This window comes from Podarcis cretensis (genome assembly GCF_951804945.1).
Source record: "Podarcis cretensis genome assembly, chromosome: 15".
Taxonomy (NCBI): domain Eukaryota; kingdom Metazoa; phylum Chordata; class Lepidosauria; order Squamata; family Lacertidae; genus Podarcis; species Podarcis cretensis.
The window spans coordinates 18,028,659-18,042,210 of NC_137185.1; the positions used below are offsets into that span (position 1 = coordinate 18,028,659).

Sequence of the window (13,552 nt, forward strand, 5' to 3'; positions counted from 1 at the left end):
TCCCATGCTTAGAACAAATCAAGTGGAACTTGGAACAGTTGGGAGAATAGCTTTTTATATTAAGCTTACAGCTTGAGATCTGGAGGGCAGTCAAAAGATGAGTGCTGCCATCTGGGCTTTTCCTGTTTCTTGCCTTCTCCACTTCCTTTTCTGCCTTGTGCCTTAATCCTGCAAGTCCTTGAAATGTGCAAGATCTTGACAGGACCGAGAAGGAATCTGTAGTGTGTGATCCAGCATCGGCTCTTGACTTGCCCACCCCCTCCCTCTGTCCACAGAATACGAGCCAACTCCTAGGGGTGAAATATTTGAGGGCCCTGTACCCCCCAAAAAAAAAGTTAATTGGCATTGCCATTCAAATAGTGTGCATGTGTCATGTCATGTGACCTATTATATGGGGCAGGGTTTATCTGCCTCCCCTCCCCCAATATTTTATTCAGGTTGGCACCCCTGGTCCACAGGATGCTGGAGATGATGCTGTGGACTACACCCCCCATGTGAATTGTCCTTGTGGACATGTTCTGGACATGCCTTTATCTCGTTTTGAACCCTGTAATGCATTACGCAAGTGCAGCCACTAGAATTACAGTTAGTAGTGTTTTATTGCTTCCAACTGTTTTTAATGGTTTTACTGGAGAACACATGAAAGATGTAATCCAAGACACAAAAGAGAGTCATGTATTATTCCCCCTTCCTCCCCACAGTATAACTTATGGCATTTCGGAAAGTGCTTGCACCTCCTGCCATACTTTCACTATTGTGACAATCAGTGAATAAGGATTTGTGATTGAGTCGAACCACTCAGCCACACTGTCTGTGCAATAAGATGAAATAAATTGCTATAGTAACAGCCTCTTCAGAATATTCATGGCTCGGCACACTTAAAAGGCCTCTTGACACTTGTACAGTACAAAAAAAAAAAAAAATCACTTTGGAGCTACTAAAGACATGTGTACTTGAATTTATCTCTTTCTCTTTCATGTCAGTGTCACCCATGTATAAAATGAATGATAAAATGCTAGCTGATTCAAGTGAGAGCCAGTGTGGTGTAGTGGGTAGACTTTGTTTGTTACTAGAACTCCCCAAGATCCACTCACTGGAGCCTAGTGCAAACAGCATATTTGGAATTATATAATCTTGAGCCTGTGGATTTTCTTTGAGTACCACAATTGAACTCACAGTCCTTTTGCACAAAAAAATTACTCTTGCTTACCCTCATCCCAGCTTTTCATTTTATTTCAGCTGTATAGTTTGGGCAGCGGGGGTGGGTGGAATCATTTTGTTGTTGTCATTGTTAAACAATTGGGAGTCTGAAATCTTTGCAGATCTACCAGTAGATCCTATTCCACCGTCTGCCCAGATGTGTTGTAGTGAATTGAGGTGGGACACGGGTGGTGCTGTGGTCTCTTGGGCTTGTCGATCGGAAGGTTGGTGGTTCAAATCCCTGCGAAGGATGAGCTCACGTTGCTCTGTCCCACCTCCTGCCAACATAGCAGTTCGAAAGCATGCCAGCGCAAGTAGATAAATAGGTACCGCTGTGGCGGGAAGGTAAACGGCATTTCCGTGCCTTCTGGCACTCGTCACAGTGTTTCATGTGCCAGAAGCGGTTTAGTCATGCTGGCCACAGGACCCGGAAATCTGTCTGTGGACAGACACCAGCTCCCTCGGCCTGTAAAGCGAGATGAGTGCCACACCCCATAATCACCTTTGACTGGACTTAACTGTCCAGGGGTCCTTTACCTTAGTGAACTGAGTGTCATACTTGGACCAGGATGACAAGGCTTGGAGTCACTGCTCACCGAAGAAGCTTTCTTAGCAATGCTGGGAGGTCACTATCTCCCGGACAGGATGGCCTCTGCGTATGCTGCCCTCAGTTCCTTGGTGGAAGAGCAGGATATAGCTGAGATAGACAAGCAGTTAATTTTTTAGATTCTCCAGTGAAAATTCTAATTAATCCCATGTGAATTTGCTGCAGGTGTGGTATGCTGCTTCGTATGCTGAATTTGTCAATCAGAAAATCCATGATGTATCTGAAGAGGAAAGAAAAGGTATCTATCTCCTTTTTACTTTTCCAGTTGATTGTTTAAATCATAGAGTATATTGCAGCACTGAATTAGCACTAGCAGGTGGAATTTGCATGCCTAGCTCCAGCTAGACTCAAATAATAATTGGATCTAGGTTAAGGCTTCATTGCCAAGTTTTGTTTGTTGTTAAATATGCTTCTGCATCATTAATGGTACACATTAAAAGAGGCTGCCTTTTATTGATGCACATGGTAATAGCTGCTGTTGGCAAACATGGCCTGCAATTGAAGTACCTCCCAAAATCCCCCTTTTCGTTCCCATCACTATGATGGATGGTGCACAGACACTATCAGATCGAGTCCTTATGCAAAAACGGAGCTTGAAAACAAATATAAGTTCTAGTTGCTTCATGGAAAGATTGATAGAAACGAAACCTCAGAAATCTAGTCTGATCTACAGACTGAGCTCTTCACTGTCTGTGATTCACTGTGGTGCAGAATTTGCACTTACTTTAAAACAAAAATTCAAGCATCTAGTTCTCATGATTGAGATAGGTTTGAAAATGTGCTGATCCTGGGTTCAGTCTATGCAGTTCATGTATATTTCAAGCAATATGTGCAGTAACCATATTCAATTGGCTGCTAGTATTTTCCAAAGCTGCAATAGACAGGAGCAAAGACCCTGCTTGATTTCCCAACTTTCCTTCTTTCATTCCAGGCATGTCCTCCCATCCATTCCCATCCCTCCTGCCCTTGGTAGTCTTATACATTTAATTCCTGTCCTCTCTTCACCAAAAATCCCATGTTATGCAAAAAAAAAACCCCAAACCACCATTGAATTCAGAGTAAAATATTCAAACTGAGTTTATGCAAAATAAATGTTGTAGGAGTGAATAATTTATTTGGAGTGCAGAATTTAAGTTATAGCAACAGCCAGAAAGGCTTTTTCTAGTAGGTAAACTACAGAGCAGCTGAGCACTTCTGTAAGGTGTAAGAACAAGAGGGAATGGGGATGTAGTATTCCCTGTCTTCTTATAATCTTCTCTGTCCTTCTGTGTGCCTAACCCATATTTAGAGGGGAATAAAATACAGACTATGAGCAAAAGGTGTGTAGAGCATATTCCTTAGTCATTCTGATCTCTGTGGCCCCCTGAAAGTACAGAGGATGGAGGGGGGAGTCTTTAGTAGAAATCTGAAAAGCTTGGTGGCATCTGAAGTTTTCCTTATCGATTGGTCTAACTTGAAAATGCAGTTCTCCGAGAGCAAGAAAAAAACTGGCCATGTTATGAGTGCAACCGACGGTTCATGAGCTCAGAGCAGCTCCAGCAGCACCTGAACTCCCATGATGAAAAGCTGGATTTCTTCAGCAGGTATTTATAAGTGTGCAGAAGCTCAGCTTTTCAAAGCTGAGTTGTTCCCTGCAGGTTCTTGTTTGAAAGCACATACAGAGAGAGAGAGAGAGAGAGAGAGAGAGAGAGAGAGTTTGATTTCCTAAGAAGAATGTACAGAGACTATTTTCTCCTGAAGGTTGTGTGCCACAATCTCCTGAGCTCAAAGGTGAGAGCCCCTTTCTCCAGTAATGGGCTGGATTGCTCTTGTGCCACGTAGAAGCGAGTGGGGCACATTTATGTATTGCAGAAGTTCAAAAGGTCAGGACCCCAACCAGTTAACTAAACGGCAGAATGGCCTTTAATGTCCACATGGAGTGTGTGCCCTCCTTGACTGCAGGAGTGCTATTGTATTTGTTTCCTTCTTTCAGGCCTCTCCCCTTTGCCCAAGGTCCATTTGGGACTGGGAGGCTAGTATGTTGCCGCTCACCTCTGGAATCTCCCATGCTGCATAGCGGGAGATAGAGGATGCGCTCAGGGATCATTCTAGGGTTTCATTAAGTCGACCCATGTCCCGAACGATCGAAACCCAGAAGTGAGTGTTCCGGCTTTCGAACGTTCTTTTGGAAGCCGAATGTTCAACTGGGCTTCCACGACTTCTTATTGGCTGCAGGAAGCTCCACTTTGGTTTTCAAATATTTTGGAAGTCGAATAGGCTTCCAGAACGGATTCCGTTCGACTTTTGAGGTACGACTGTATAGCCTCCAGTTGCCTCCAGTGCTGGTCATATTCAGAGTAGCCCCATTGAAATAAATGAACATGGCTAAGTTAGGCACATTCATTCCAGTGGGACTACTCCGAGTAAAGCCAAATTGGATACAACCCTTTGATGGAATGGAAGAATGGGGCAATTTCAGGAGATATTTGGGGCCACATTAAATGAGGATGTGACCCTGGGGCTACAAGTTGCTCACCCGTGATCTAAACTGACATTTTCATGTTTACAACAGTGATCTGGACTATGTTCCAGGGCATATCCCTGGATACCAGATGCTGAGGGCAAACAAGAAGGGAGGGCTATTGTCTTTGTGGCATGCTACCTGGAAGCCTCTGGCTGTTCATTTCTGAAAGCCCCATTGTACAGCCTGTTCCCATGTTTCACCACAGGAATATGCGTCTTTGGCAACTGATAGAAGTCTGAAAGACTTTTGCTAAATTGACTGGACCCATGAGACTTAGGAATACAGATCGCTCCCCTCTCTAACTCAGTTTCCTATATATTTTGCAGAGCAAGAGGCAGAGGTCGTGGAAGAGGAAAACGAAGATTTGGACCAGGCAGGCGACCAGGTCGCCCTCCTAAATTTATGCGCTTAGAAGTAACAAGTGAAAATGGAGGAAAATGTGCAGAAGGGACACAGGTATTGTTTGGTAGCAGCAGGCAAAGGAGTTTCCAATGAAATTGGGAGCATGAGTTTGCTTAACTGCTTTCCTGATCATTCCCCCAGTCCATATAAAGTTGACTCAGAACTAGCCTGGGAAGGGGTATCTCAGTAGCCTCTGTCATCAATGAATTTCCAGTGCTGAACACATACAAGGGATGTTGAAGTTGCATCAGAAATATCCTCAGCAGCATTTGCCCATCGGCAATTCTGTGCTGCAAAAAATTAGCAAAACAAGGAGAACTATCTTAAATTGTCACGCAGTATACAAATTTAATAAATAAAATAAAAAACCATGCCCCTTCTTTTTCTGATATGAAATGGACCTTGTTCTGCAAAACCAGCATAGCCTAACCGTCATTGCTGTACCAGCAGCAGCTAGACTGGTGACGGGGCGGCCACCGAGACCACATAACATCGGTCTTGAAAGACCTACATTGGCTCCCAGTATGTTTCTGAGCACAATTCAAAGTGTTGGTGTTGACCTTTAAAGCCCTAAACGGCCTCGGCCCAGTATACCTGAAGGAGCGTCTCCACCCGCAACGTTCTGCCCGGACGCTGAGGTCCAGCGCCGAGGGCCTTCTGGCGGTTCCCTCACTGCGAGAAGCAAGCTACAGGGAACCAGGCAGAGGGCCTTCTCGGTAGTGGCGCCCGCCCCGTGGAACGCCCTCCCATTGGATGTCAAAGAGATAAACAACTACCTGACATTCAGAAGACATCTTAAGGCAGCCCTGTTCAGGGAAGTTTTTAATGTGTGACATCTTAGTGTATTCTTGGTCTTTGTAGAAGCCGCCCAGAGTGGCTGGGGAAACCCAGCCAGATGGGCGCAGTACAAATTAATAATAATAATAATAATAATAATAATAATAATAATAATAATAATTACCATAATACGACGGGCAGCGATATGACCACCATCCATTTGATTTGCAATTTCAGGACTTGCTGCATTTCTCCAGCAAGGGGCAGTTTGATGAGGCTGGGCAAGCCACGCTGAATGGATTGGACCAACAGGAACAAACACCAGTGCCACAAGAGACGCCATCATCCTTGGATCAGCAGCCTGAGAGCCACCCTTTACAGCTCCAGCCGCATGAACAGACTGTGGTGGCTACCCAGAGCACAATGACAGCAGACGACATGCGGAGAGCTAAGCGTATCCGGGTAAGCGAAGAACTCAGCAGCTGGCTGGGGCTGTGTGTGCTCCCTGCGTGTCTGTGGGTTTACTGTTAAGGTCATCACCATTTTTACTGGCTCTGTTCGAACCCCTTTAGACAGTAGACTGATATGCAGAAGTTAAGCCGGCAATGTCCCCCACAACCCACCCCATAATTATATTTCCAGGCTTAAAAGGTTTTGTCTCCTTAATTAATGCATGTCAAGCTAATCTCTTAAAGAAAGGGTTGCCAATGTGCTGTGCTCCAGATGTTGCTGGACTTCAGCTCTCATCATCTGTGCTGATGATTTATTTATTTAGATCATTTGTACACCACTCTTCAGCCAAAAAAGTTTCCCAGAACGGCATACATACAGTCTATTAAAACCAGACAGTCCCTTCCCGCAGGCTTGCAGTCTAATAAACACCATGGCCATTCTGGCTGGGGCTGATGGGAGTTGTAGTCCAACAACATCTGTAGGGCACCATATTGACTACCCCTGCTCTAAGGCTCAGAAGCAGGGCTAGTCAAAATAATTGGTAGCCTTATTTGTAAGTGTGGAGTCCGGCATTTTGTGGAAAAACTGATGCCCCGAGAACCTCAGATTTCATGTTGTAAAACAAAGAGCTTTAGCCATTTTGGGGCACAGACTCAGACACCAGAAGGTAGAAGTTGATAGACCTAGCAGTCAGTGGCTGGAATTTCAGTGCCCCAAATAACTTCCATAGCCATCTATGTTGGTTTATTTATCATACCTTTCCTCGCTATTCCTTTCATTATTTGCCTTCTCTTGCTCTCCTGCTCCAAAAAGAAATTGTATGAAAATCTGTGTCTTCTAAACAGTAACTTTTGCTGGATAAGACATACATATTTAATATTCATGCTTAATTTATATGGGGTATAGAATTAGTGTCCTTTGTTCAAAATTGGGGAAGGGTGGTTTGCTGTAAAGTATGCACAGCCCCTCATTTGCTATTTTCCACTCGAAGTTTGATTTGCCTCTTAGTTACTGCTGACCTTTTACCCGAAATTGGTATCAGATTCTAAACTTCCTACACCCGACATTTCAGGCAGAGAACATCTCATTGCTCATAAAAAGAAGACAGACTTTGCGCTAAGAGATGGTTGCCTCTTTGCGTATGCTTGATTTGCCTGCTGGTTACTGCTGACCTTTTTACCTTAAATTGGTGTCAATCTCTAAACTTCTTGTGTGACATTTCAGGCTGAGCACATCCCACTGCCGCTGCAAAGACAAACTTCACACAAATTGCTCGGTGCCTCTCCTGATGCTAGGAGGAACTGGGCAGCAACTGAAGTTGATTAGATTCATGATGCTCAGCTAGTCCTTCCTGGGAATCTAGTGCATCCAGTCTGGCTGGCAGGCGTATTCCAATCTGCCGCATGAAGTGGGGTGGACTAGTGGGCTGCTCGCAGCACCATCTGTGTGTATGTTGCTGTGCTCTTGCTGTTGGAAGACATTGGCAAAGAGGCACCATGACCTTGGCCCATATCCATTTTTCCTTCAAAGGCAAAGATTTCGTTTAATGACAAAGTTCTTTTGCGGGGGGCTGCAGACCTTTGCGATATTAAAGCCTGCATTGAGAACTCTGTATACCAAAAACAAATACTCTGAGCCCATGCTTTCTGGCAGCTGTGTGCTACTCTTCTGTCAAGTTTAAGAGGGAAATTATTCAGACAAATAATCCTCCAAACTGTTCAGTTGGAAGATCAGTTTGTGCAACTTAAATACTTCTTTCCCCATCCTTCTTTCTGTGCGTAAGATTTTGGTTGCAAAAAGAAACAGCTGCAAACAGGTTGAGTTTTCATTCACTTGTAGCTTCAGAGGGCTGGCGTTTCTTTCTTTTTCAAAAAGTGTGTGGATGCCTTAACAAAATAGATTGAGCAAGTTAATTGCACCGGGGTGAATTCAACACCATCAAAGAACTTGCTCCACATGCAAGATGGCATGTTAAGAGTACACCTTGGCAATGCTTCCTTATTGGCCGAAGAACATTCACCTCCCCCAATACAGAAATAGCAATGCATATCAAATAGGTTTTTAAAATATAATTTGTTTTACAATAAGCTTTCTCGCATACAAAAGTGTATTTTAAAAAATCACTCACTTTTTTTGCATAACCATGGACAAGAACTGTTTATCAACATTCCCTGAAAATCTTTTGACTTCACCTTCAAATGCATTGGGTTAGAATCTCTAATGGAATGTTGTGAGAAGTATCTGAGTATTCATGGCCGGGTGTCATTTTAAAATGCATCATTTATGTGAAAACATTTTGGAGGACTACATTATATAGGCATCTGTAGTCTGCTTGTGTATTTCGCATTGCAGCATGATTACACTTTGCTGTCTGCAGTTTCCATCTTCTGCTGTGTTAGTTGAGGCTCATTTGCTTGAGCCTCTCTGCTGAGTTTTTTCTTTGGCAGTTTTGGCATGCCACATCTCGCTGTCTTCTTGCTGAATCCTGGCCATGCTTCCTCGTCATTCATGTTAGAAGATTCAGGGCAGACAAAAGAAAGCATTATCCACACAGTGCATAGTCTAAACTATGGAATTTGCTCCCACAAGATGTTGTGATGGGCACCAATTTGGATGGTGTTATAAGAAGATTAGACAAATTCATGGAGGAGAAGGCTAGCAAGGTCCACCAACCCTGACGGACAAATTATTCCTCCATTGTATGTATGCTTCTGAATACCTTTTGCTGGAAACTTCAGGAGGGGAGAGTGCTGCTGTACCCTGCCGAGGCTCTTCGGGCTGAAATTACAGAGATACCTATGGGACACAGCAGAGGCACAGGAAAACAACAGCAGCCACCTGCTCCTTAGTTCTGAAAGGCCCCATTCTAGAAAAACACTTCTCTTGGGGCCCTATGGGGTTGCATTCGGCTAACCTTTACCTAGAGTAGACCCAGCGAAGTCTTTAGCACATGTGCCGCCGGGGTGCAATGATCCACCCAGCGCCCTCAAATTTAGTTTTGCCCCCAAATTACAATTCCCATCATCCTTGACCACTGGTCCTGCTAGATAGGAATCATGGGAGTTGTAGTCCCAAAACAGCTGGAGGGCCAAGTTTGGCCATCACTGGTTTAACCAGTCTGGAAATTGTAGCCTTGGGAGGGAAGCAGGGGTCTCCTAACGACTCTCAACACTCTTGAAAAACTACAGTTCCCAGGATTCTTTGGGGAAAGACACAGCTGCTGAAAGCAGCATCACAGGGCTTAAATGCATAGTGCAGATGGGACCGTGAGCTCATAGACTCCCTTGTACGGCTTGGGTGCTTCTATAGGTAACCCAAAGGGAGTCTAAATTCTCCTTCTGACCATATCCCCTTGGGCATCATCAATTGCTACTCCGGACGGTGCTCTAACCATTGAGAGCAGTGCGAGGAGACAGATGTGTAAGAATGAGAGGGGGAAAACCAGTTTCCATGTAGCCTTTTGGATTGCAGCTATAGTATGCTGTGCAACAGCTGTCCCTCATACAGTGGTACCTCAGGTTAAGTACTTAATTCGTTCTGGAGGTCTGTACTTAACCTGAAGCACCACTTTAGCTAATGGGGCCTCCTGCTGCTGTCGCACCGCCGGAGCACAATTTCTGTTCTCATCCTGAAGCAAAGTTCTTAACCTGAAGCACTGTTTCTGGGTTAGCGGAGTCTGTAACCTGAAGCATATGTAACCTGAAGCGTATGTAACCCAAGGTACCACTGTATAGCAGCAGAGGTAAATACTCTCTTTCTTTTTGCAGCCAGAACTGAAGGAGCCTAAACTGATTTCAACAAACATTTATGACCCTGGGGAATGTTACAGTGCCCTGTGCTGCCCTGCACCTTCTTTAAGAAGCTGGGTAGGACACCTGAAGGAGAGACCCTGGCAGGTGTTTCTCAAGCCCCAGCTCTATGCACCTGACAGGCACTTTCCAATTCCAAACAGAGTTTCTGTCCATGTGGCATTAAACTTTCCTTCGCCACAGTTCAGTTGCACTGCTAACTTAGGAATGTGAAAGTGTTTCCACAAGCCTGATGTGTGGGGATGTGCGGTGCATGCTAATAACTTACATGGTTAAATACAGTTGCTTCCTCTGTCTCGCCCTGCGATTCCCCACCCCCCTTCTTGTTGGTATGGATCAGAATTAATATTTAATGTCTGAGAAGTAGAGTGGAAAACAGACAATGGTTAATAATAGAAGAGAAATTGCAGCCCAAGAGTGCAAATTTTCTTGGCTGTTTTCTCCCACTCGGTGGGGGTATATGGAGTCCTGCTGCCTTTTCAATCTTTTGCTGGGCTGGTGTCTTGTAATTGGAGATCACATGTACAAAAACATAGAAATGGCTCCCACGCCAGCTACCTGCCAGCATCAAAATTCCTCTTTAATTACTGAAGCACGCAGGACACTTGGAAGCAAGGCTGCAAAACCAGCTGTGAACTGTTCCCACTGAAGCCAAAGCAGAGATTAAGAGAGATGACTCTGTTGCAATGGGTTAATCTGGAAGGACATAAGTGTGTGTGTGTTGGATTTTTTGTTTAGTGCTATTTAACATGAATGTAAGTGGATACTAAGAGTGAAGGTACACATAGCATTTGAAGAGCAACAGAGGTGGTGTGATAGCATCTTCACTGCCCTTCAAACACATGCTTTATTATTATTTTTTGTCCTAGACTGAGCTGTGAAGAAATAATGAAATGGTTCTACACGTTTTGGGTATAGGAAAGGTTGAATCAAGTGAAAGTCATTTCCTTTGTTTTAGGGAAACAAATGCTAATTGTGGTGGGTGCCTATTGGTTTGCACCCATGACATCACAAATATGCTTCTCTCCCTTTCCCTTCCTGCATCTCAGAGAAGTCAGCCATTCTTGAAATTATTCTGATAATCTTTGGAATGCAAAAGACAGACACATGTGCCTCTCAATTAAACAAACAAAAAACTTGCAAGGTTGTGTGCTTGCCCACACAGAATTGCCCTGTGATATAGAAAGTGACTTGTTTTCTTCTTCCATCTAAAAAAAACAACCCACCAACCTTTTTGCAGTGGATGGAGTGCATTTCTGTTTTCCACCATGTAGCAAACATCTGAATATTATTTTATTAAAAGAGCACTGAGGCTTTTATTGCAGCAACAAAGCTAACACCTTAGCAGCAAGGTTCCAATTTACCTTTTGGTTGGCTGTTTCAGTTTTGAGACTGAATAGGAGCCATGGTAACCGAAAGACTTTAGAAGAATTAACGTTGACTATCCTAATGTTACATCTATCTTTTCTGAAGCGTACATAATTGAGATCTTGCACTAGCAGAAAACAAGATGCATTTCTCCCCAGTGTGGATAAATGGTTAAGTCCAAATCTGCAGTGTTGTTTGTGAGCATAGATAAAGTAGAGGTTAGTTGTTCTAGATTAACTCATTTGTGATGTGAAATCATGCATGTACCCTAAAAATTTCTTCACAGGGTGGGAAGAAGACTATTGTGGCTCAGTTCAATCTATATCCCATTAAGTTCATGTAAAAATTCCCCTTGCGTTTAGTGACTCTAAATCAACCCTGAATATTATACTGGAGGCATTAATTTTTACCTGTTGCCCTTTTTTAATTGTGATTCAAGGCTTGGTACAGTAAAATCTCCCTTTATTGCTATAATGAAGAGTAGATGTTACAACCTGCATACAGATTAAGTATAGCATGTATTTGTAATTGTATTTAAAGAGAAAGAAAAAGGACAAAATGGCTCCAAGAAAGGAGAAAGCTACAGACAAAAAACTCCATAATTACTTAAATGAGTTTTTGTCACATGTATTAATGACAGCCAATTATCGTTAGTTTCTCTACTACTAAACACATTTTGTTCTCTGTGACTAAGTTTGATTAGCCTGTGTTTTCCCAAGTCTGAGTAAGTAATGTTTTGTTTGTGGTTAATATTTTGCCTCACACTATCATTGTTAAGATTCATTTGGTTTCCAGAGATCATGAGTCATACTTAAAAGAAAATGATGGGTTTTCTAATGTACGTCTAATTAACAGAATGAAAACTGAATTTTTCTTTTTGCTCAGCTATACAAAACATTGAGAAGGAAAGAAGCAGTCCCAGAGCATTCAAGTTAGCATCTAAGGAGCTACAGCTCTAGTGCCTAATCTATTGGATGCCTCAGATTTTGAATAATCTGGGAGACGAGTGCTTTCCCCCGTAGAAAAATAGGTACCAGTACTCACCATTAAGTTGTTACAAGAAGTGCCACACTTTTTAACAACAAAAAAGAGGTTCCGGTACTGCGTATCCTTGAGTACCCCCTGGGGAAAAAGCAATGTGGGGGAGGCAAGCATTTAATTCTCAACATGAACCTTTGTTAGATTCAGCTGGAGTCTTGTGAAACCTTCGTAACAGTTAGCTGAAGCATTGCTTTCGTTGTCTGGCAAAAAGGATGAGTAACTTGCTTGCTTCTTGCAATTCTTGGACCAGAAGCTGTCAAGCTTGGGGTGGGGTGGCTTTGGGTCTCCAGATATCGTTGTCCTACAACTCCAACCAGCTGTGATCACTAGGACCTTTGTACTTAACGGGACTGCCTCTCCTGGTATGTCCCGCAGAGGACCCTAAGGTCCATGAATAATAATAGCTGAAAGGTCCCGGACCCTAAGGAAGCCAGACTATCCTCCACCAGGGCCAGGGCTTTTTCAGTGACGGCTCCGACCTGGTGGAATGCTCTGTCCCACGAGACTAGGGCCCTGCAGGACTTAATCTCCTTCCGCAGGGCCTGTAAGACAGAGCTATTTCCACTTGGCCTTCAGTTTGAAATATCCTGATTCTCTATTCCCTTTTCCTTTTCCTCTTCTATGAAGAAACCCTTTCTGAGACCCCACATTTAAATTCTTCCCTGGTTTCCTTGCTGGCCCTAGTAGGACCAGTTACCCCTGGTGATAATAATAATAATAATAATAATAATAATAATAATAATAATTTATTATTTATATCCCACCCATCTGGCTGGGCCTCCCCAGCCACTCTGGGCGGCTTCCATAGAAACCAAAAATACAGTAAAATATCACACGTTAAAAACTTCCCTGAACAGGGCTGCCTTCAGATGTCTTCTGAATGTCAGGTAGTTGTTTATTGCTTTGACATCTGCTGGAAGGGTGTTCCACAGGGCGGGCGCCACTACCGAGAAGGCCCTCTGCCTGGTTCCCTGTAGCTTTGCTTCTCGCAATGAGGGAACCGTCAGAAGGCCCTCGGCACTGGACCTCAGCGTCCGGGCAGAACGCTGGGGGTGGAGACGCTCCTTCAGGCTCTCCAACCAGCACAAGCTGTCCTAGCACGGGGGGGAGGGGTGTCTACTGACTGGGGTTTCCCCCCCACCCCAAAAAAATGACCCCTGGATTTTTGAATTTTATTGATATTGATGCTGCATTTTATGTTGTATTTTATGCTGTTTTATGCTGTTTTTAAGTCGCATTTTAATCAATGCTTTATATTTGCTGTTAGCCGCCCTGAGCCCGGTTTTTAAACCGGGAAGGGTGGGGTATAAATAAAAATTTATTATTATTTTATTATTAACCATGTGGACTAGGGCTGATGGGAAGAGCCACAGTCCCCCCCCCCCCCCCCGT

At 43.8% G+C, this 13,552-nt stretch overlaps 1 protein-coding gene and 1 long non-coding RNA gene across 6 annotated transcripts in view; one reads left to right on the forward strand and one right to left on the reverse strand.

Annotated features, from left to right (window-relative positions):
- The window catches only part of LOC307203680, a 398,536-nt gene that overhangs the window by 48,229 nt on the left and 336,755 nt on the right, over positions 1–13,552 (reverse strand). The gene's annotated exons all lie outside the window — the stretch shown is intronic.
- PRDM10 (PR/SET domain 10) overlaps positions 1–13,552 on the forward strand; it is a 76,849-nt gene that overhangs the window by 39,815 nt on the left and 23,482 nt on the right. For all 5 annotated transcript variants that reach the window (XM_079954493.1, XM_079954491.1, XM_079954492.1 and 2 more), the window contains 4 exons: positions 1,973–2,045; positions 3,273–3,390; positions 4,637–4,766; positions 5,727–5,951. In XM_079954493.1, coding sequence (XP_079810619.1) covers positions 1,973–2,045; positions 3,273–3,390; positions 4,637–4,766; positions 5,727–5,951 — 546 coding nt within the window. The remainder of the gene's footprint in view (positions 1–1,972; positions 2,046–3,272; positions 3,391–4,636; positions 4,767–5,726; positions 5,952–13,552) is intronic.